The sequence below is a fragment of the Scophthalmus maximus genome, chromosome 20 (assembly GCF_022379125.1).
Source record: "Scophthalmus maximus strain ysfricsl-2021 chromosome 20, ASM2237912v1, whole genome shotgun sequence".
Classification (NCBI taxonomy): domain Eukaryota; kingdom Metazoa; phylum Chordata; class Actinopteri; order Pleuronectiformes; family Scophthalmidae; genus Scophthalmus; species Scophthalmus maximus.
Window position 1 is genome coordinate 3,015,012 of NC_061534.1, and position 24,008 is coordinate 3,039,019.

At 44.2% G+C, this 24,008-nt stretch overlaps 2 protein-coding genes across 6 annotated transcripts; both read right to left on the minus strand.

Moving 5' to 3' along the window:
* Positions 1–383: 383 nt before the first annotated feature.
* On the minus strand, positions 384–5,809 carry LOC118284839 (glutamine synthetase). 3 transcript variants are annotated; one of them, XM_035607956.2, is made up of 8 exons: positions 5,647–5,809; positions 4,971–4,996; positions 4,481–4,879; positions 2,753–2,914; positions 2,506–2,652; positions 2,068–2,195; positions 1,764–1,963; positions 384–1,012 (listed from the first exon to the last, which is right to left on the minus strand). In XM_035607956.2, the coding sequence occupies exons 3-8, from the start codon at positions 4,647–4,649 to the stop codon at positions 703–705; spliced, it is 1,116 nt and encodes a 371-aa protein (XP_035463849.2). In that variant the 5' UTR covers positions 4,650–4,879; positions 4,971–4,996; positions 5,647–5,809; the 3' UTR covers positions 384–702. The 3 variants fall into 3 exon arrangements, with proteins under 3 accessions (XP_035463849.2, XP_035463848.2, XP_035463847.2); XM_035607955.2 differs by having other exon boundaries at positions 4,481–4,996; XM_035607954.2 differs by lacking the exon at positions 4,971–4,996 and having other exon boundaries at positions 4,481–4,655; positions 5,647–5,807.
* Positions 5,810–10,334: 4,525 nt separating this feature from the next.
* Positions 10,335–23,913, minus strand: mamdc4 (MAM domain containing 4). 3 transcript variants are annotated; one of them, XM_047329445.1, is made up of 30 exons: positions 23,257–23,913; positions 22,318–22,463; positions 20,768–20,860; positions 20,382–20,543; positions 19,916–20,041; positions 19,567–19,800; positions 19,347–19,472; positions 18,624–18,779; positions 18,428–18,531; positions 18,176–18,331; positions 17,840–17,930; positions 17,633–17,746; positions 16,882–16,974; positions 16,660–16,797; positions 16,428–16,567; positions 15,841–15,949; positions 15,596–15,700; positions 15,220–15,354; positions 14,905–15,032; positions 14,562–14,781; positions 14,328–14,465; positions 14,116–14,243; positions 13,502–13,592; positions 13,157–13,306; positions 12,947–13,072; positions 12,692–12,816; positions 12,464–12,569; positions 12,164–12,360; positions 11,449–11,514; positions 10,335–10,910 (listed from the first exon to the last, which is right to left on the minus strand). In XM_047329445.1, the coding sequence occupies exons 2-30, from the start codon at positions 22,370–22,372 to the stop codon at positions 10,875–10,877; spliced, it is 3,648 nt and encodes a 1,215-aa protein (XP_047185401.1). In that variant the 5' UTR covers positions 22,373–22,463; positions 23,257–23,913; the 3' UTR covers positions 10,335–10,874. The 3 variants fall into 3 exon arrangements, with proteins under 3 accessions (XP_047185401.1, XP_047185400.1, XP_047185399.1); XM_047329444.1 differs by having other exon boundaries at positions 11,449–11,511; positions 22,318–23,913; XM_047329443.1 differs by having other exon boundaries at positions 22,318–23,913.
* Between the last annotated feature and the right edge of the window lie 95 nt (positions 23,914–24,008).

Genomic DNA, 24,008 nt, shown 5'->3' on the forward strand with positions numbered 1-24,008 from the left:
ATTTTTTGCTGGAAATGCAGCAGAGAATCGTCGAGTAGATTGAACAATAAGCAGTGACGAATTCAAACCCAGTGACATTTCAAAACTAATTTCTCAATATCAGTGCTGTAATCCTAAAATATGGGGGGGGGGGAAAACACTTTGTTACATGATTTTACTGACCAAACTACATGAATAATAATAATAATAATAATAACACACACTCTATAACCTGAATGTTCACATTGAGGACACGAATAGCTTTATAATTGAGCCTATATTGATTTATTGGTTAATTGATGCTTGTGACTTTTTGTTTACATTTAGTGTTACTTCTCTGAGTTGGCACAAGAAAGAAAGAGAGAAACAAAGAAAGGACAGAGACGAGTAAAGCACAAACTGTGTGTCTTTTGTGTCAATAAGTTCTCATATTTTAATGCAGCACCGCAAGCATGTCAGCTCAGAACGACCACAACATCAATAACTACAGTGCAGAACGCGCAGTTTCTCTTTTCTGAGGAGAGTGACAGTACCGGGGAAGTAGCTCTCTGTGCACATGGACGTCTATACATACAGTATGACAAACTAAGATATACTAAGTACAGCAACCACTGTAATAATTAAGTCTGCATGATTTAATGTCTCGCTTTTCAAGAGTCTAACTCAGGTGAAATCACAGGGGCACGTATTGAATATCTTGTACGTTGCCAGTGCGGCCGGCTCCTACTTGCCCTCCTCTACCTGCTCTGGGTCCAGCAGGCAGGTGCAGGCGATGGCCTTCGTCACCACGTAGGGGTCGCAGTTGGACGCCGGGCGGCGGTCCTCGAAGTAGCCCCTCTTCTCCTGGCCCACCTGGCGCGGGATGCGGATGCTGGCGCCGCGGTTGGCCACGCCGGCGGAGAAGTGGTCGATGCTGGAGGTCTCGTGATGACCCGTGAGGCGCCTCATGTTGTCCCGGCCTCCGTGGGGGTCGTACACGCGGATGTGCTCCTTGTGCCTTTTCTCCAGTTTGGCGATGGCCTGCTCAATGTGTCTGTCGGGAGGAGGAACAGAAATATGAAATATGAAAGTTTAGTTCTTCATAACACCGCAGGATCATTCATCACCTCGTACATGAAGTAGAAACTGTACTGTGCTTCAGTCTGTTTTGCAGTATGTCGTTTGTGGTTTACGTCCCTGTTTATTCAACTGCAGCCCATTTTGGACCAGGTCAGAAGACGTATTGTATCTCAATGGGATCTTAAATAAAGGATCAAATAAAGTGTCCTGCTTATCGCATCTGTCCTGTGAATGAAACCTGACAGTCTCACCACTTGAGGGCAGCAGAAACAGGTTGTCGACACATAACACACATCCTGCTCTGCTCGTTCACACACCCAGCAGATACCAAAACATATTGGTTCTCAATTTCACTTTCATTCATTTCTTTCTCTTAACTTTTGAATTGGAAACACACTATAGAATTTTTATTTCGAAAGATTGGGACATTTTATTGGTTTTGTGAAAAAGCGTGTGTGTGAGTGATGAAACTTGAGATAATTCCAAAGTACACGTGTCAATGTAAAATGTCCAACTGGTGAAAAATTGGGTTTAACTGCAAATATATATGTAGTCAAAATATAGGCACACGAAAAAAATGTCATCTATTAAGTAGCTGTTATATAAATATATGAAATGACGTTATTGACGTTATTTACCAGAACATTAAACTTTTGTATATTTAAATGGGAAAAGAAATAATAAAAAAAACATCATGTGGAGTCAAATGTCAAGTGTTTACTCACTCCAGTCCGTCTTCCTCCCTCATCTGCTTGGTGCTGACGTTCGTGTGGCAACCGGCACCGTTCCAGTTGCCCTTCATCGGTTTGGGGTCCAGCGATGCGATGACCCCAAAGTCTTCGCACACGCGTTGCAGCAGGTAGCGCGCGACCCACAGATGGTCGCCCATGTCTACTCCCTCACAGGGACCCACCTGGAACTCCCACTAAATATCAGAAGAAGTAGGGGGGAGTGTCAATATAAAACAAACGATAGAAAAACAATATTGCACAATGTGAGTGGATGGCGATAACGCTGACACGCACGTACCTGAGATGGCATTACTTCAGCATTGGTGCCATAGATGTTGACCCCTGCGTAGAGGCAGGCCTTGTAGTGACACTCCATGATGTCCCGTCCGTAAGCATTGTTTGCCCCCACCCCGCAGTAGTAAGGGCCTTAAAGTGGGGGACAAGATGGGACGCTTGTTAAGACAAAATGAACGCGAAAACTGTGCAAAAACAAATAAATGAATACGTTGTGTTTGTGAAACGGTCTTTCCACTATTATACTGTCTGTAGTTAGAAATGTAATAACACTAGATTGTTCTGGAGGCTCCGCAGCTCTTGAGCTTGATCATGGACCAGGGATTTCTTTGTACAAGTGGCTTAATACTGCCTAAGAGGTCATCTATAAATGATGACCTCTTTATTAAGTATGCTTTTGAATCATTGTTAGAAGAGGAGGGGAGGATGACTGCTGACTCACCCTGGGGGAGTGGGTATCCTTGGGCAGGCCAACTGAAGGGATGTCCGTCTGTTCCAAACAGCGTGTACTCCTGCTCCATACCGAACCAAATGCAGTGCTCTTTAACCTCCCGCATCACTTTGCTGCAGCCGGCCCGGTGGTTAGACTCTGGAGAGCAAAAGGCAGAAAAACCGGATCAGCGTGTTTGCCCCGAGCAAACGGAACAAGAACCATTAAATCACGCTCAAACAACTCCCAAAAAATCTACCTGCGGGTATGCGGTTGTACTTCAGGACCTCGCAGAGGACCAGTTTGTTGGGGTCCAGGGTGAATGGGTCCCTGAACATGCAGACCGGGATGAGGTACATGTCACTGTTGGAGCCTTCGGACTGGAACGTGCTGGAGCCATCGAAGTTCCATTCGGGAATATCTGAAAAAGTAATTTTACCCGGATTACAATCATTTTAAAAGTATTTTCTTCTGAGGATACTTCAGAATTCCTTTTTCAATATTCCACACATAATAAGAACACAGACTATTTTTAGCCCAGAGGTTGCTGAGAGAAAGCCATTTGAGTTGTATACGCTGATAACAGATAACTTGAATCTTTGCCTAAAATAGAAACAATCTTTACTATGAAAGTAATATTATCGGTGAAATGTATAAAAGGATTTCATGCGCTGAATGTACGTGCTATCAACGGATAGTACCAAGGTTTGAGGCGCATCATCAGTGTCGCACCTATCTGCATTTGGATCAGCAACTGATTCACTTGGCTGTAGCAGATCAAGCTGCTAATCAAACACTGACGGATCAAATTTTTATCATTAATATGACGGCAAACCCTTTTTACACATCCAGTGAACACAGAGCAACATTATCCTTCATTTGGAGTCATGTCTTTGGTCAACTGGTGAACTATTCATTCTCACTTTTGGCTCTTGTTTTGGTCTCCACCAACTCCCGACTGTCTCTTCAGCGGCTAAAACAGTTGCCGTGTCAGGCACTAGCTTTAAAAAAAGTTGATGTTTGGTCTTGTAATTAATCACGGGTGCGTTTGGAGCATTACCTGCAATAAACCGAGCCCGTAAGAGGTCAAGTTGGTGGCGGTTTGCTTTCATATGGACCCATTTGCCAGGTAAAGTAGGAGGGAACGCTCTTCTCTGCAGCTCAAAAGGTGTCACTTTGCACGCTATCGGATCATCAGCGTACGCTACGTGTGTCGTGCATCTCCCTACGTAGGCGCGTGATACGATCTTGATAGTGCGCCCTTTAGACAACAAGAAAAGAATGAGTCATGGACTCAAAATCCTTTAATTGCTCTTTCGACTGCCTCAAAATAGCAGCACATCACCAGTCTGACTACACCTCGTTTTGGGAGGATCATCTGCTCATTCCTGCCCGCGGCCAAAAGCTACAAAGCAGTGCCACTCGGACAGTCTCACTCTCTCTCGTCCTGGACTTCTGATTCCTACTCGGTCGTCTTCCTCTTTCTCATTTCTGCTCATCCGCACCCTCCTCACACAACTTACTACTCTCCTACTTACACATCTCACTATTTAGTTTGTTTTATCTTTGTGAGTCCGAGGAAAAAAACATTTCCTTTTCGATATCTGATGGAGATGATATACTTGACGACTGGTACATCCGTGTTTGGCCCCGCTCTTCGTTCGCACCCTTGAGCTTTGGACGAACAACAATAACAAATATTAGTTCTCCGGTTAAACCCGCGACTGAGGCCGCACCAGGATGCTCTTACACCTATCCCATCCGGATCCCCGTCCACGAGGCTCCTCTCTGAGGAAACAGCTGAGTCGCTTATTTGTAACTGAATAAAACCTTTAGCTGACAACAAATCTCCAATGTCCAGGGACCAAATGTTTTTTAACCTCTTAAACTCATTCTATATAAAGTTCAAGATCTGCAAGTGCAATGAAGTAAAGTATTGGATGCTTTGACAAATGCCTCGCATCGTCAATAATGAGTAGCAATTTACCCTTTGTGCTCTTTGGCTCACTATCCAGGGTCCGGGTCTTGCCGCGGACTTCCTCTCCGGTGCCGTCGATCCAGACGTAGGTGACCTGGCACTTCCCTCCCTGCGGCAGGCTCAGGTAGTGCTGACGCACGCTCTTGTCCAGGCGAGAGCTGAGCGACACAGACGCCATGTTCTCCTTCAGTCAGAGAGGCAGGAAGCAGTGATGCCGAGGTGAGTCTGCTGTTCATGTATTCACGCGTGGTCACGAGTGGTTTTTTCAATCACTGCAGGTTCACTTGCCCCACATTTTCTGTACTCGGCTACTAAATGCAAAACTGTTGTTCTTGTCTTGAACGTTCTCATTCTTTCACTTTATGGCTTCCTCCTCCTCCTCCTCCTCCTCTCATGGAAATACCAAACCTGGACATACAAGATTTTTCTGACGAGATGATGACAGTAATTTATTTTTCCATGAATGTCCTCTTCTTATTTGAGTCTGCATTTCACTTACTCTTTAACTCTTCGGAGCAAACTCAGCTGGGTTTTTGTGAGTATTCACATATTCAAAGAAAAAGCAAAGAAGCATCTGAGTGAGAGTGAGAACAGTGCATGTTGATGTCTTTATGAAATATTATGACAGTTATTAATATGAGAGAAAAAACCTATTCATTCAATTTCTGGTTTCTGAGGCTTAAATTTCCCATTTGAACAATATAAGTTACAAATAATTTTACTATAATGTTAAAGTTGAAAGTAAAACTGTTATCATTATATTATAAAATTGCGCCTTCAATTAATTTAAATGTTTTAAATACTATATATAGACGACATTCAAATCTTAATTTTTCATTCATGCTCTTTAATCTCTCACTTCATGTGATTTCTTTTGAATTAAAAACTTTCACCCTTTAGCGACATTTTTTTCAGTTAAAACTTCATGAATAACTTACTTTTGATGAAACTGTCGAATCCAACTCCCCTAAAAACATATTTACACAATGAACCTGAAAATAACTGGTTGAGCTTGTTTAGTTTGTCTAAAGTAACTACATCCCGGCATCATCCCCTGAATTTTTCTAAATGAAACTGTAATCAACTTCTCATCAATGACTTTCAGATTGCACAGTTTTGTTGAACAAAGAGATTTGAAGACACAAGAAGAATCACAGACGCATGTTTAGACTCACCTGTGCTGCAGGTGACTTCAGTTGCTGTCAAGTAGGACGGCTCCTTGTGTGTCGTGCCCAAACCTGTTCGTGGTATTTGACTGGAGCACAAATGATCGCCGACGACACGGACACACACGTGTCCTTTTACGTAGCACGTCACTGCACCAGCACACTCTGAAGTGGAAGTGTCCCGAGGTGTGCTTGATGCGTTACCATGGCACGAAATTTGATTTCATCAGACAAAATCAGAGTTGAGGCGTCAACGAACCTGTTTGCAACGGGTGGGGAAAAAGTCAAGGAGTCAATGTTTTTTTACATCAATGCTGTATATTGTCAATTACACATTAAACATTCCACTCGCTTCCTGTTAAAAGATAATAAGTCAGTCGAATCACTGCACTGAGGCTGACGCAGCCTCCCAAGAGAAGTGGTAACAAACACCCACCTGTGCCAGAGAGGCCATGCGGACTGGTGAGCACAATTAGAGACTGAAGAAAGCTGCTCATCCGGTGCCGGTTCCGTCAGGCGAGCTGTCCTGAGATCAGCCAGGAGGGCGGAAATTGAACCACCCTGAGGACCGTTCACACGGGACACTTGGCGATGGTGCGTTCAAGTGTGCGATGAGCAGAGTCAGCCCAAGACAACAACAAAAAAGAAAGTCAAGCCGCTTCACAAGGAGCCAAAGGAGCCAAAGGACAAAGTGCTGAATGAAAAAACATTCATTCAATTTCATAAATTAACAAACCTTGATTTGATTGGGACGTTGTATTGTGGGACTATTTCTGCTTCTTAAGTTTCCTCTTATCCTACCTGGCGAAATGAAATGTTAGACTATGTGGATTTTATCCCGATGGCCGCTCACGCACATAACTTGTCCGTCAACACTGCGCCCACCAAGGCTGGAGTCAGCAGCTACTGGATGGACCGCCATGAAACCGCATGCGCAGAGAATCGTCGCTGTCCGAGGACGAATCTGTCCGACCGACCGGTCCCCTGGACGTTGTTCTTGCTCCATCGGTGGATCAAAGTTCTCACTTATCCGGTGAATTCATAATTCTTTTTTCCTTTTTTTTGCTCAAGGTGGACAAGTGAAGAATTTAAGGGACTTGATGCACAGCATCCTTCTGCGGTGATTTGTTTACCTTGATTTGCAACATTCCAGTATTAATCATCAACCTAGGGGACGAATGATAATGAGGACAGAAAAATTGAGGACAAAAAATTGTACACTCCACCCACTCCAGAAACACTGTCACAGACACTCTTTTTTAAATCCAGCGATCTCACTGTAAAAAGCTTTTTTCAACGGGACTTTAACGTTAGAAATTGACAATCGCTTTATTAAATTTAAAAAGGTCTTGATCATCTGCATCGACAGAGGACATGAGGTGGATTATGCTCCATGAATTTCACTTTGTGGTCCTTGACAGGACGCCAGGGTTCGGCCACATATTATATTCTGCTGTTGCTTTTGGCTCGGCCCAGTTTTCCGCCACCATCTTCCATCTTTAGCCACAAAAGCTAAAAAAAAAAAAGAAGGGTTGGGCCACCGCACTGGCCCAGCCTGAAGTATCCCAACGACCAAGTTATTATAAGTTTGTGGACATTATTGATAGTGATGATGGGTTTTTGAGTCGTGGTTTTTTTGGGTGTTGAAAGTCAAACATCTGCTGACGAAGCTACTGGTTCTAAATGTGTCCAGTACGTTAGTTTATGAGCAGATATGTTGAAAGACTGAACTGCAGCCCCACCGAGCAGCTTGTGTCGCTGTAAAACGCCCTTTGCAACTGGCTGCTTTGAAGGACGCCCGGGTCGTTTTTCTAGCCAATAATAAGAATGAGTTGCCAGCCGGTCATTGCTCGCCCCTCGGGTGGTCAATTTCCCCCTTCACCGAATCCTTTTGAGACCGATGCATCCGTCCCTTTCATGTCAGACAAAACCTCCTGCAGGAACTGCTTCCAAATTGTAATGGCGTCTGGCTCTGGCACAGAAGCACGTGGCCTCTCTCAACGCTGTGAACACAGTGAGCGACGGTGGTTCAGAAGGTGTGCAACCAGGCTGGCGATGGGCTGCGTTGAAACATTGGAACTATTCCCACTGCACACTTCAGTGTGACGGTATCTCACACCATCACTTCATAGTTAAAGGCTTTTTTTATTTGACAGTTGACTTCAGTGACAGAAGGTGAAACGGATCAATCGAGGGTGAACATGGTGGATACATGACGGATAAAAAAGGATCAGATGCCTCTGATATTTCACATTTCGCCATCCTAAAAGTCCTGATGGCCCGAAAAAGAAATAGAAAATCACAAACGACACAAATGTCCACAGTAATAAATTGTTCAAATGCCCAAATGTGCAGTGAAAATGAAAGGCGAGATGGTTTCGGATCACACTCGGACGTCTGGTTGCGGCTTCGCCCTTCGTCAGGCTTTTCTCACGATGCGGCAGCTCTTCCTCAGGTCTCTGCCGGCGCTGTCGGCCCTGAGCGACGGGCTGCCCGCCCTCCAGGCTCCCTGACACACCCGGGACCTGAGGGGGAAGTGCAGGTTTAGAAGAAACTAGGAAATTAAAACCCTGAGTGATTTCCCGTCATAGCCAGAATAGTTGCTCAACTTTGCTGAATAATTTTCTCCGTAATCAACAGACACCTGAGAGCATATTTGATTTATGTAAAGACTAGGGCAGACCAAAACGAAGAGAAGGATTCAAGTCTGTTGTTTCCTGTCAAAGCATTCCCCTTCCTTGTTTTTAGCCCTTACTTACGTTTCTCTTGCCTCGACTTTAAACTGCCAATTTAAAAGTTGTATGATTTCATTTGTTGTTCTGTCTTTGATTTTTTTTTTTTTGATATTGAATTAATTTTGCTGTTCATCTTTGCTGTTTTGTATTCTGGCTTTTATTTTTCCTTCTTTGTGAAGCACTTGTGTCGCAGCTGTTATAAGAAAATAAATGTGTTATTATTACAAAATTACAATGTAGTCTTTGCACGTGTGAAGCTGAATCTGGAAAAGTAGAACTGTAGAACTGGAATGTGAAACCTTAAACTTTGATAAACCTTAAAATGTATTTAACTATGTCCCCATAATGCAGAATGTGTGTCCCCACAACAGGAGGATTACCTGAACCTCACACACTCACACACACTCACACACACACACACACACACGCACAAACACACACACACGCACAAACACAACACAGACACACACACAGACACACACACACACACACAGACACAGACACACACACACACACACACGCACAAACACAACACACACACACACACAGACACAGACACACACACACACACACACACACACCTGGAGCGCAGCAGGGCTCCGGCGGCCCTCTTGCGGGGCCTGGCGCTCTGGCTCCGGTGATGCATCCAGCCGCAGACCAGCTCGTGCGCAATCATCACGTACAGCAGGAAGATGAGCACGGCGGGATCCATTCAGCTGCCACCGAGAAGAACCGGCTGGTGCAAATAAAATGAGGAAAAAAAACCGCGTCCAGATGAGAGAGAGGAACCGCACCATGCACCACCGGGCTGCTGCAGCCGGCGTGCAGGATGACCGACAGGCTGCTCGAGGAGGAGGAAGATGAGGAGGAGGAGGAGGAGGAGAGGGACCTCGTGCCCAAGTTGCCCCGTGTCCACTCCAACTTTTACGCACCATGTAAGTGGCGAGAAACGCGCTGCCGCTGCTGCGGTGGGCGCCCGCACTCCACCGCGCGCGGGAGCGACAATTTCTCCTCTTGTCTCGATGGCAACAGATGAGAGTCGCGGTGACAACAGCAGACAGAGAGAGAGAGGGGCTGAGATAGTGTCTGTGTGTGTGTGAGAGAGAGAGAGAGAGAGAGAGAGAGGAGGGGACATCGGATGATGTTGCCGTAGAGACGCAGCCGTTGCTAGGGGCAGAATGTCGTCGTCATCACCTCCTCCTAAACATGAGCGAGGCATTTTAACCAAATCCGTGTCATGCAGGGAGCAACCAATCAATGACTGCTTTATTCATCGACTCTGAGAAAGAATGAGGATATTGATTATTCTCCTGATTAGATCATTTCTATCTGTGTTGCCCTGCGGTCTAATGCCTAAAAATATGAATGAGATGGGATTTTAGTCACTTATCAAAGTCATTGTTAATTATTAAAATTTCTGCTTGAGTAGTTTGTAAAAATAGTTTAAATTAAATTTTAATCCAGCCACGAAAGAATCAAGCAAAAATACATATTGGAGAAAAAGTATATTTTTGGATTTATTTTTTTTAACCTCAGACTGATTTCATTTCTCCAACATGCCTAAAAAAAACATGCACACCAGAGTTTCAGTGCTCAACTTTAATTTGTTTCTCATTAGAGCTCAATTACATTTTTTCTTTCACAGTCAAGTTAAAACTCTTCACACGTCCAAAAGAAAACAGTCTCAGTTTGCAAACTTTCTCTCTGAACATTTTCATACTTTCAACGAGTCGCAGCCTGTCGGTCTGTTTATAGACAGTGGTTGTGGGCCAAGGTCTCCTCCCATAATGCACCTGGATAGTATCTTTCATTAGATTTCTCCCTGCCTGCCTGGTTATCTCATGTCTTTCAATCTCCAAGCTCCAAGTTCAGACTTTCTGTTGTAAAGCTGAGATATCTGGCTGATGATTTATAACGTGCGAGTCATTTTCTCATCATTGACAGATTCCCCCCCCCCCCCCCGGAGCCACACCAAAACGTGCCACAACAGGTTTTCACAGGCTGAGGAGAAGATTTAAATACAGGTTGACTGATTGACATGTCGCAGTGCTAATTATAGCCACACGAAATTAAAAAAAAAGGGGCCCCAACCTGCTGAGTTCTCCTGAAACCAGACAAACATGATTCAGTCAAGACGCATTTGACCTGGTACTTTCGGAACCTCCTGACAAAATCGAAAATGGAATCTTAAATCTGGACGCAGCCAATCGTGGACTTTTAAAAGAAAGTTAAACTAATTTCCATCCATGATGCGTCTGAAGTTTTCCTCCTGACTTCCATCGGCCCGTCTACAGGCAGATAGCTGCAAGCCTCCGGGGCTCCACCGCATCTGAGGCAGCAGCACTGAGTGTGTGGTGTGTGTGGTGTGTGTGTGTGTGTGTGTGTGTGTGTGGTGTGTGTGTGTGTGTGTGTGTGTGGTGTAAGGGCGACACAAGCAGTTCTTCTGCTGTGATATCGCCTTAGATTCACAAAGCCACCTTAGGGCGGCAGGACCACGGCTCCTTACGCCACCTCCACCTCTCGGGCATCAGCGGAGAACTGCACGAACACAAGAGGAAGAGTCGAGCCAGTCAGCGAGCACAACTTTAATAAGACAATAAAACTGGTTTAGGGAGATTAGTAACTTCTTAATAAACCGTGATATGTTCGTGACCTGTCTTATTAAGGGCCCTGCACAAACCTACAGTAGCTGAGAAAGTAAAAACAACTTTTATCATTCCTTTGAGGGGTGTAAGTATTCTATCAATCCTAAAAATGTAAGTAAAATTAAATCCCTGAATGTAAGGTGAAATGTCTGTTTACCGAGAATCTATTCTTCAGTCTACAGCGACATTAGTTCACAGGTTTAAAGTATAGTAAATTATGATAATTTGCATTCAATAAGTGGAGACAGAAAGAAAAAAAGTAATATTAGGTATATTGGAGTCTACTGTCCTTCTAGTAATAGAATAAATATTAGGGAAGCATTAAACCACATTTATTCAGCTGTGATTACAGAGTTCTCATTATTAATAATTAGTATCGTCTCCCCACCAAATTAAACAAATATTAAAATTAAAGATTGCTGTACACTCACAGTGACATGATTGAACCCAGCGGCCATTGGATGGTTCTGTATCTGTGGCACCGTCACACGGTCCTGCTGAACGGAATCAGACACAAATGAATCAGACGCAGCACAGAAAAATCTGCGTGACACATTAAAGATAACATATGCTTCTTAGGTGTTGCAAAAAAAATAATTGGTGTTTTATGTCACATCATGTGTATCACACGATCTACAAGTGAAAAATAAGAGCATGGTTACAAATGCGTTCAATGATTTGTGTGTAACTTTGGATACGTACAAGTGCGTATTCAAATCCACACACAAATCCGAAGCAATATGTGCACACGCACAAAACAGTTTCACAAACTGAATAAATACTAATATTTTACGTACAGATTTTTTAACTTCAACTCCAAAGAAGTAACAATTCAAATGGCTTCCTGTCAGTACAAATGTACCAAAAATATTCGTGACATTGTTTGTATTTATTTACAGTCCGTTCAACAAAGATTCACAAATGTACGCTGCGTTTAAGTGCCTGTGGAAAAACTGGGACATCTGGGCTTTTGTGTGTCATTTAAAAATGGGAAACCTGTTTTCCTGAACTGACAGAACAGCTTGTTGACCCTCGATGACTCCACTTACAATATAAAATAAATGTACATATAAATGTCCCACCAGAATGAGCCTTCAATGCTCATGGATCAGTATTGTCAGAGGTCTGAGTGTCAGATGAACTCACTGTGAGGGCCGGGTCATACGTATCATTTCTGAAACCACTGTTCCTGGACAGCGAAGGGGAAGATCGACCAATCAAAGTCTCGTCTCTCTGGCGGGTTCGCCAGTAGAAGACGAGCAGGGCGATCAAAGTGCCGACCAGCAGCAGGACCACGATGACGGACGCCGCGATCCCTCCGGCGTTGTCTGATTTCGTCGAGGCTGCAGGGGCGAGGGAAAACATTTTATTGTGGTTATAAATTCAGGTCTTGCATGTCAAGTTGGTCAAAAAGTTTTGAAAACATGTTTTGAATGGAGTTCTTACTTGTCCCGGAATCGGTGACTACTTTGGCACAGTTGACCCCGATGGTGTACTCGATGTCGTCCAGAGCGACGACGCCCAACGAGCCTTTGATTCCTTCAAACACAATCTGTTCACAAACAAAAAGAAGACTTGCTCAAGAAACTCTGAATGTAGAAGCTGTGATGTATATTTTTTAAAATACCACAAGTCAATCTATTAGACTCTGTATATTTTGTGTCAGAGTCTGACCTGGTATTCCTCAGGAGACGTGATGTCGACATCGAAGCGCTTCCACGGTCCTCCCACTTCGTCCACCGCCAGCAGCTGATGGAGACGACCGCCAGTCAGCCTCCACACCATCAGCTGACTGTCGGCTGCAATACATTATACATCATACATGATGTAACCGCATATGAAAAGGGAAATGCTTGACCCATATCCAATCTACACCCTAAAAGGTTTAACTGATAACTGCATCTGCCCAACCAGAGATGAACTTCTTACATGAGAAAGGTTTGTAGACCCAGAACTTCAGGCAGGTGCCCCCGGTTGGGGGCAGGTGAGGGCTCAGCAGCTGAGCATTTTGATTGGCCGCCGTCCGATTGCTGCTCGGAAAGAACAGGAAGTGACCTGGCGTGAAAAAGAAGAAAGGGAAAACACGTTGAGTCATAAAGCATCTTCGTCCACGTTCGTCTCTGTGTTGTTGTTTTTTACCTTTCTCGGTGCCCAGCGTGTGATCTTCCGGCGGGGTGGAGTAGTGCCTCTCCGCCGCCGGACATGTCAGCTCCCAGTCCAGTTTGTCCACTTTAACGTTCTGCGTGTTGCTCCAGCTGCACATCCCTCTCTCCAGACTGCACCTCGAACCTAAAGAGACATTTAATAGAACAAAGAAATACACACAGTCACAAAGCAGATACCGCTGAGTACCGCGTTGTGTAATATTGACTCTACCTGGTCTGAAACCGCACCACATTGTCTAAATGCAACATCAACACTTCTCTAGAAGTCCGTTGGGCTCCTCCCTAATTTTGTAATTCCCCGAGTCGCATTCGTGCAAACCTTGATTTTGACACGGATGCGCTGAAAGGAAGACGTCATCGACTGCGACGTGAGTGTCTTTGCCCCCAGCTCCGACCACCTCAAACTCCAACTGCAGAAACAATTATCGGCAACATTCATCAGTTTGGTTTAAACCACACACACACACACACACACACACACACACACACACACACACACACACACACACACACACACACACACACACACACACACACACACACACACACACACACACACACACACACACACACACACACACACACACACACACACACACACACACACACACACACACACACAGATCCTACATATTAATATTAATGTGGAACAGTTCTCTAAATTCGCCGGGTCAAAGTCTGCTGGAGAGGAGTAAATTTTTGCTTTTCCTTAAAAGCCAGTCTGAGGGTGACAGAGAAATAGTAAATTTGGACATGAAGGACATTATCTGTGAAGACAGAATATGATAGGACGGCAGAAATAGTCTACAGTCACAGTCCATAGAATCACTTTATTGATTACAAATGTGACTTAATTACTTTTTTCAATGCTTAAAATCATCAATCAAAGTCTATAGTTGCGGCAGCAACCCCCCTCCAGCCTCCTCACTCTACCTGCCAGTCCACCAGGGGACTCGTGATGTTGCCGTTGCCATGGCGCCAGACATCTCCCTGATTCAGACCGTCGGAGAAGATCTTCGCCCTCGCTCCCTTCTCCGGCTTCATGTACACCGTCAGAGAACCTGCGAAGGACACACACTTAAACTGGCTGTTGTTTTAATTTCTTGTTTTTGTGTGTGTGTGTTTGTGTGTGTGAAGCTGCCTACCAGGATTCACTCCCCCCATGTGATACCAGAAATGCACACACTCGGTCTTGGTGGTGCCTGGTTGAACAGGGGAGGTGAGGACCGCGGCGCTGCCCGAGGGAAGAATGTTGGCTCCCGTGTTTGCCATCATGTAGAAACCTGAGCAACAAACCAGGCAGAAGACGGTCATAATTTTTCTGCTCGCACATATTTTAAAATATTAGCGTTATTTTAACATGATCCTCTCAGACTCACCGAGGTCGGTTTCCAGTGTGTGGTCGGTTTTGGGTCCGGGCACCGTGGTGGCGGTGCGTCCGCTGCGCAGGACCCAGTGAACGCTGCCCGAGCTGCTGTACCCGCAGCGCTGGCCCTCGAAGGAACACGTCCTGGGCACGGAGCACGGACGGGCCACGAACGTCACATCGTCGATGGCCACCTGCCCGTCGAAGCCGGAGCGGACCGCTTCGAACATCAGCTGTTGGTAGATATGGAAACAATCTTGGTGCTGTCCTGCTTCTCCTCACAGATTTTTTTAAGATGAAAGATGCTCTACGTTTTGTGATGTTCGGGATAATTTCACAATTTATTCCATATTCACCTGAAAGCTTGTGAGCTGGTGTGGTACCGGGCAGTGTCCCTCGTGCCACACGTTGCCGTGAGCGCCACTGCGCGTCCAGAGGACGATCTCGTAGCCGTGGCCGTCCAGCAGCTTTACGTTGAGAGCACCTGGATGAGAAAATAAAAACCCTCAATCAGTTTGTGATGAAAAGCCACAATTTCCTTTTTAACCAACAGAACCATTTGGCTTTTTAAGACTAAATCCTTTTCCCCTTTTGTATTCTATCACTCACTCCAGATATTTCTTTCCCTTTTCAACTTATTCAACTTATTAAAGAAACAGATGCTTCATCACCCGCGTTGGGCCCGTAGAGCTTGTAGAAGAAGGACAGGCAGTAATCTGTCGGACCCGGCGACTGTGTGAATGAAACCAGGCGTCCGAACATGCCGCGCAGAGACGGACTCCACATGTCCACAACGAGGCTTTTGCCTGGATGTCGATAGAAAGACAGGACGGGGGAAGTTAGGTGAGTCACAGCAGAATCATAAAATGTAAATAATTGAAATAGACGACATGCTATTGATAAGCAAACAGAAGTTAGACACTCGTAACGACTGTTAAAGCTGCATTCATTGAATCTGTGTGCGTCTGGGAAACTACTGGCTACTTAAAAAACACACATCCGGATTGACTGTTTTTATTCACTTATTTGTTTTCATATTTAACTCACCGGGCCCGATGGTGTGGTCCATCCCGCTAACCACCGTCCAGTCAAAGTTGTCACTGTTGTCCTGATACCATCCACACAGTCCGTCTTCAAAGTTACACGACAGTGCTGGGCAAAAAAAGGAAAGAAAGAAAAAAAGAAATCAAATTAAAATATTTTCAATTCTAGATCAATAATTAAAGTATGGATTGTGCTGTGGTGTGTGTGTGTGTGTGTATGTTTATACTATAAATAGCCGTGACAATTACCTGTTGGAGAAGATGGAAAATATTCGGCGTGACAGCTGATGAAGCGAACGTTTCTCACTTTGATCTTGGAGCATGAACACAGTTTCACAGCGCGAGCCTCCAACGCCAGCTGGGCGAGAGAAACAAAGAGGAACAGAAGAGCTGTCAGAAGTGAAGAGACAGAAATTCTGTTCCACCCATCGAAGGCAACGAAAGGAAATGACATTTTCTGAACATATCTTCTATCTTTAGCACTTGTTCAGTCTATCGACCAATCAGAGTGCCTCACAAAACACCAGGAGCAGTTCTCCCAAGAAGAACCCTTTAGTGACAAAAACCAGGAAGGACGTTGGTTGGCAGAGTCTCAAACAGAGTCAGACAACCTGCAGCGGGTTTTAAAACTATGGATGCTATTTATGTTTGTGGCTCATGTTTGTGACTTCAATCATAAAATTAAAGCCAAAATGTCAAACATACATTTTTTTTATACAGCTACCAGTTACCTCTCTGTTTGGTTTATTGAAGAAAATATCGCATCATCTAGCAAAAAAATTTTTTTTGTCAAAAAGTTGATTATATTAATTTGGATGAAGGAAAAAAAATCTGACCTGGAATCGATGTTTCCTGGCTCCGATGGTGACGTTGGCGCGTCGCCACGCCTCCTCCCCAACACCCGTCTTCCCGCCGAACTCCCACAGTTTGGGCTGCGGGCCCAGCAAGCTGTCAATCACCCTGACGGACAGCTCACCTGCAGCGGAGACGTGTGAACGTGGGTCACGTGAAGTGATCTGAGTCGTGTATCAGGGGGAGAATGTGATGTGTTCAAATGACAGTTTGTACCGATGTGATCTGGACTCCCACCCAGTGCAAAGTCGAAGCTGAGGGAGCAGGCGGCTCCCGAGGGTCCCAGGAGGGGGGTCCGTGTCTGGGCCTCAGTCAGCTGCTGGCCCGGGGCCTTGGCAACAAACAGGTAATCCTCTGAGAAAAATGTACAAAGGAAAGAATCTTAAAATATTCTGTCTTTTTTTTTTTATTAAGGAGAGTGATGTGATGTCGCTGTACCTTTGGATGTGGAATTTTCATACAGCGTCCAACCTTGACTCCCGATGCTGGAGTCAGTCCAGCCTGAGCTGCCTTTGGCGTAAGAGAAATCTCCTGCAGACATAATCCATGGAGACATCAAAACACAAAAATAATTTGATCACAAAAAAAAAGATGTCAGTCATGTTCCTTTTATTATTATTTTTCTGTGTTCCACACATGGTGCCGCCATTTTGCGCTTTGACGCCATTTGGAGCAGGTCACCTGTCAATCATGACGTTTCATCCTGTTTTCATGGCTTAAAAAAACGTATTAAAACCAATGAACAATTTACACCAATCAGCGTGATTTGATGTTGGTTCACGTCCCATCTGCTTCACGGAGGAGGCGGGGTGTATCTGTCATGTCATCCATCTTTATATTCATCTACGGTTCCACCAAGCAACCACCGTTATTACAGGTTAGGACAGTCTAGGGCCTTTTGAGTCTATTTAAAAAATATATATTCCATGTAATACCAAGTTTCATACCTTTCATCTAAAACAAGTCCCCTTCTCTTACCATTAACATTTCAGAAAATAGAAATATGCCGTGTTCACCTGACAACAACATTTTGTAATTTATTCATTTTGTTTCACTTCCTGGTGGCACCTGAAGCCACAGGCTGCCTAACCTGTGCTTCGACTGGACCTGATGAAATCATATATACTTTTCAACCGTTGCAGACCTGTCCATAACTGAGTGTAACTGAGGATAAAAAGAAATAACTCACCGCATTTGGCCTCATCGTCTGCTCCCGGACAGTCTGGGTTAAAGTCGCACATCTTGTCAGGTTCTGCGCACGGGTCTTTAGGAGACTTCGGGAAACTTGCGAGGGTAAAATTCGCTGTTCAGGAAGAGAACGATAGACATCAGATTTATCAAACCGCAGAAGAGGATTTCTTCATTACTATAAAAAAGATTTAAGTTAAAGGTTTACCCGTTGATAGGCGGCATTCAGGGGACAACATGATGCTGTCGATAGCGATGCCTCCATATGCAGAGTTTCTGATCGCCGCCATTATTACAATCTATAGAGGAAAAGAAAAATAAGATGGTAGGAGGTGAAATATTGTAGTAATAACATCTTTATTCTCTTCTAAACACAAAAGAGATTCATTCATTTCCAAAGAGCTTGAAACATACACCTTGAACCCAAATTCATAACTGAATATATCTAAAACTCAAATGCCCAGATTTGCATAACAGTCATGGTTTTGTTTATTCAAGGCCTTGAGAGATGTTCTACTGGAGGCCACAAAGGAGAAATGTTCACCTGGAAAGGGAAGCTGGTGACAATCTCCGCCTCGGCCTTCACCCAGACGTCGCCCAGGGCTCCGCCCCGCTCCCACACGGCGGAGATGTTCTGGTCAGCAACCAGCACCGTCAGGCCGCCGGACCTCGGCCCAAACTGGTGAGTGTACATCACCATCTACAGCAGGCACACGGAGGTATTTGTATTTGAGTATATTTGTCAGACTGTAAGTAAATTGAAGAGTACAAGATCAAATGAAACTTAAGGACTCACCTTGCAAGGATGTGAACTATTGGTGGGTTCAAGGCGAGGACTTTGGAACGCGGCCCAGTCCATTGTGAGACCCCCGTCGGGGACAGTGACATAAAGGAAGTGACCTGCAATGATAGTAACGACGATAATATCATGAAGATGAGCAGGAATGAAACAACAACAGCACAGCTTCCCCCAAAAAATACGAATATGATACCTGATGCACTGTTGTTGGAGTGATCCCTGCCTGGTCCCTTCAGAGGATCCGAGATGGAGATGTTCTCCTGACTCGTACGCACCCATTTCAGTTTGGACAGCGACCTCAGGTTCCAGTCGCACAGGCCGTCCTCGAAGTTGCACAGCCTGTAGCCCTCTGGAGACACAACACACACACACACACACACACACACACACACACACACACACACACACACACACACACACACACACACACACACACACACACACACACACACACACACACACACACTCACATTAACTGGTGAGCAGAGGAGGGGGGAATAGTGAGGGGAGTGAGTGTGACACGCTGTGGGGTCACTTCCCAAACTCCGCTGCCACATCGAGCCTGTTCTGTTGCCTCTTTACTCTGCCTCCCAGTATATGATTTTATGATTTCACTGATTGCTGCTATATCTCAGATCTGCAAGTACTGTACACGCTGGCATGTACTTTGACTTTGACAGACAGAGATCTTTTATCTGTTCCAGAGGCTCGGCGGAAAACTTAAGGGGTCAGAGCGTCTTAAGGGGACAGGGCCCCCCCCCCCCTCGAGGCTCTGGTAAACTGGTAAATTCATTCGGCTGAGTCAGTGATCGCTTTTAAATCCCTTCTTAAAATATATCGGCGTGTATTTCCAGATGTTACATGTGCTTTCAATTTCCTTTGAACTGCATTTCTAAGAAAATACATTGTTTCCCACCACACTTCTCCTCATCAGTCCCGTCGCCGCAGTCGTCGGTGCCGTCGCAGACCTGCCGCCGCTCCACGCAGCCTTCGCGCTTACATTCCACCATCTCTGCCGGACATTTTTTACCAGGGAGTGGCACTAAATGATGTGAAGAGATAGATATAAAAAAAAGAACATCAAAACACTCAGAGGGCAGGGACAGCTCACAGACGGGATAATTCCAGGGACTCACGGGGCAGAGCGCAGTCTAGGAACTCCATCTGGTCTATGGCCACGTCTCCTTTTTGCCCCTCGGAGCGCAGTGAGTAGAGATGGATTTGGAAGGTCGTTGGATTGCGGCCCAAAAAGATGGTGGCCTCCCTCCAGCCGCGGATGCTGGTGGCCTCGGGACGCCACACCACGGCCTCCGAAGAGGCGTTGAGGCGGACGGACGCCCACAGAGGTGTGGAGCCCAGACCTGTGTGACCTACAGGGAGCGAGACAAACACAACCACTCAACGATCGGATAAATATGAAGTATGAGAGATTATTTCAGTAGAGAAGAACAAAAAATATATACCAGTAATAATAGAAATCGTTACCTGAGTCCCACAGGAAATATCTGAGACGAAGACGACACGTCGGTGAAGACTGTTGCATTTCCGGAGAGACTAACACTGCAGTTTTGGGAGATTCTGACTTCACTGCACTCACGCCCATAAACCAACCTGTGTGATGACAATTAATATTGAATGAATATTCATTGTTAATAATCATGTTATTCCTGTTACAGGTAAGTGCAGGGTATTGTTTGATTCAACCCTAATTCAATTCAGTCTCATCAATTTCTGGAAGTCTGGTTTGTGTGTGTGAGTGTGTGTGTGTTTTGTATGCAAATTAATTATTGACACTTTCACAGACATGAATCGCAACGAAAACACACTTGTCCTATTTGATAATCACTGCAGAGTCTTTTTTGCTCATTGCACCGATGCACTCTAGTGGTACAAATGAGATACTGTATGAAATGGAGAAAAATAAAAACTGTGTATGTGTATTAAACGTTACCTGTTGCCGTCCCGGTGGTGTAGTCAGAGGACGGGCCGCTGTCGGGCAGCGTGTCTCCTCTCTGGTGTCTCCCCCAGCCGTACGCTGCGTTGACCGACCTGTCGCTCCATCCACAGTTTCCTGTGTCCTCAAAATCACACTCAAACCCGTTCCCTGCGTAGCCTTTCAAAGGCGGGAAGAATAACCAATCATATTCCAAAAACTTCCATGTTTTCTGCCAATGATACAAGTACTATTACAAATGTTTAACTACCAATTTTAGATTTTAATCAAATGTAAGTAATGAAAATGTGTCGGGTGTCGGCCTCTAGGTAAACAAGGATGAGGAGTTTGGAGAGAAGGTTTAATTGACAACATATTTAGAAAAAAATTAAAATTAAACTTACCACAGTTCAGCTCATCGCTGCACTTGTCACAGTCACACACAAAATCACACTTCCTCTCAGGAGACTGGCAGGTTTGAGCCTGAGATTCAGCAACTGTGTAGTAAAAAAAACAGTGTCACTTCTTAAAGTTAACTCCAACTGGTGCAGAATATTGAAACTGAAAACTGAAGCAATTAAACTCTTCTAAAAAATTATTTTATCCAACTTTCATGTTTGTCCATTTGTGTTCCGGCCAGTGGTAACAACAGTAATAATAATAATAATAATACTCAAGCTCTTTATTGATGAAAGACAAATCAATCAATGATCTTTAAATCCTCTAGAATATTAATAAATAAATATTAATATTAATATATAAGTAAAAAAAAAAGCAACAATTCATTCTAGAGTATAAGAAACCTTTTGGATGAACATCTTCAATTTGAAAATCCTTAAAAAAGAAACCTTCCTCTGGTTCCTTTCAGAGTGCAACGGAATTGATAAATGCATTCAACGATACTCAGCATAAAATTTTAATTCAAATAACTTCATTTATCCGTTAGGAATTTTTCTTATTCTCATTTTTTACTAAGTGTGTGAAGGCTGTGGAAAAATCTCACAAGTAACTCGGCCCCAAACTCTCTTATCAGGACTCATAACTGTCAAAGATTTATGGCCCAGCTGATGGCAAAGGCCAGAAACCAGTTAACGCCAGCAAAATACCACACGTCCAATCCAAAGGTCTCTGCTTCAGACCCTGGAAATCAGACACGACGCAGAGTTACTGTAAATGTTCAGTTATCATCACATTGACAGCATGTTATAATTCATGCAGCAGTAATATGACGTGTAATAACATGTTGCGAAATAACAGGTGTGATAACTTTGGCATCACTTATATATATATATTGTTATATATATTTTTATATATATATATATATATATTTTGTTATTATTATACACTGATTAGCTGAAATATTTTCTTTGATTTAATCATTTTCACTATTGTTTTGGTATTTGATATGTTTGAATTTTACAACTGCCACGAGATTTTCGCTAAACTTTATTTCCATACGTAGACGTTAAAGGTCAACAGTCAGTTATTTTTAAAAAAATTCTCCACATCATCAGGGTGAAGAAATACACACACATGAAACATTTAAATGTATTCATCTACATACGTATTTATCGTGGCCTTACATGTAATTAGATTTATGAATATATATAAAGTATATAATTACTGTAATCAGCCCATAAAATATCCACCACTTGATGTTTTTTCTCATCAGGCTGCTGAAACTAACAGAAAAGAAAGAGGGGACATGACCTCTGACCTCAGTTGCCCAAATTGCCAAACTTGAACGTGAAAGTAGATTTTTGACTTTGGAAACAATACATTTAGTAGTTTCAAGCTCCTGAAAAAGGGGGTAAGACCTCAAGATTTTTTTTTTGCCTAACACCTGGGATGTGCAGAAATCTGATGCATCCCCACCAGAAGCAGTGTTATCTCTCTACACTAAACAAATACTGACACTGTTACAGTGGAGTCTGGCTGAGTGTGATGATCTTACCCCAGTGGAGAACCAGCAGGAGAATCACCGCCGCCGAGCTCCTCCACTGAAACATCTTCCTTCCTCCTCTGGCAGAGATCAGTTCTGAGGCTCTGACCACAACCTGGAGAGAGTTTTCACTAGTGGACTCTGACCTCCTCTTCTCCCTTTTCACAGAGAGATAACAGCTGGACTTTAAATTCCCCCCGGCATGCAACTGCAACATGCCATCATAAAGTAATTTCCTCCCTATGTACGGGTCGCCTGCACGGTGCGCATCCACACGTTGCACAATTAATGACGTGGATGCAGTTGGCGACAGACATGCAGAAGAACCGTCTACATAAAAAAATGTGAGAGCACTGATTTCAAGCTTCAGAAGACATGTAAGGTTTCGCGTGCTGCATTCATGCCATGTTGGCAGAACGGGAAAACCAATTCAAATGTAGGACCATTTGCTAAATAACTGTAAGTGTAAAACTCAAGAAATGGAATTAAGAACAGTGATTTCTCAAAGAGCCCTCTTGGGGGGGCATTTCAGTGTCTCAGCCCACCCACAACTTTATGATTTAATTATGTTAAATTTAATATCATTGTTCTCCTGTCGCAGACGGTTTCTCAGGGTCACCCACACTTCATTTCCTGCCAAGAGCTCAGAGCGAAACCTGTGGGGAGCAGAACACTGGCCTTGTACCCACATTGATCAGGAAGGAAGTGATGCTTACGCTGATCTGTATCTGCTCCCGGTGGTTCTGACCAACACATTTGCCATCAACTTAAAAAAAAATGTCAGCATATCTAGTATCCTCTGATCACAGATAACATTAGTGGTAAACTGCAGGGTTCACCGGTGATTAATGGCAGATCATCAAGTTTTTTTTTTCTGTTATCATTAAATTAAGGGTGTGACATCCATCAGCAGCAGTTTACAGCTCGGAAACTGCCAGGACTAAAACCCACCGCCGTTAGCCAAAAGATAAGGAACCATGGCGGGTTGGTGTTTTAGTTTTTCTGTCCTGCAAACAGAAGGAACAAAGTGTAGACGCACAACGTTATAAGCAAATGCCAGGAAACATTAATGACACATGCATCACAATAACAGCATTTCAAAGTTCACCTTTCAACACGTCGTCGTGATTATAGGTCAAATCTGAGGATCTAAAACACGTCGGTCTGTAAAAGTGTATGTTTTTATAATTAAACCTATTTCTTGGTGAGTTTCCACACTTGTGATATTCATGTTTCGCTCTGTATCCTGAACGCAGAGTAAACATGTGGAAAACAAACCGTTTCTTTACTCACTCACGTTGCAGGATAAAAAAATTAAAAAGAATTTCAAAAAGGCTGACCAGGCTCGTCTTTGCATTTTCATACCTTAGTTTGTTTGGGGTGTTTTCCCCTTTATTATCCCACAGAGAGAAATCCAAAAAGGTACGGTGGTGCAGTGGTTGGCGCCGTCGCCTCACAGAAGCAAGTACGTTCTGGGTCCAGGACCGAACAAGGCCGCTCTGTGTGGAGCTTACATGTTTTCTCTGGGCGGCTTCCTCCCGCAGGTCAATACGAGACCGTAGGTGTGAATGTGAATGAATGGTTTGTTTGTCTGTATACGTCAGCCATGTGATAAACTGGCGACCTGTCCAAGGTGAACCCCACACCACCCCCCAACACCCGCCTCTCGTCGCAATGTCAGCTTGGATTAGCTCCACCCCCTG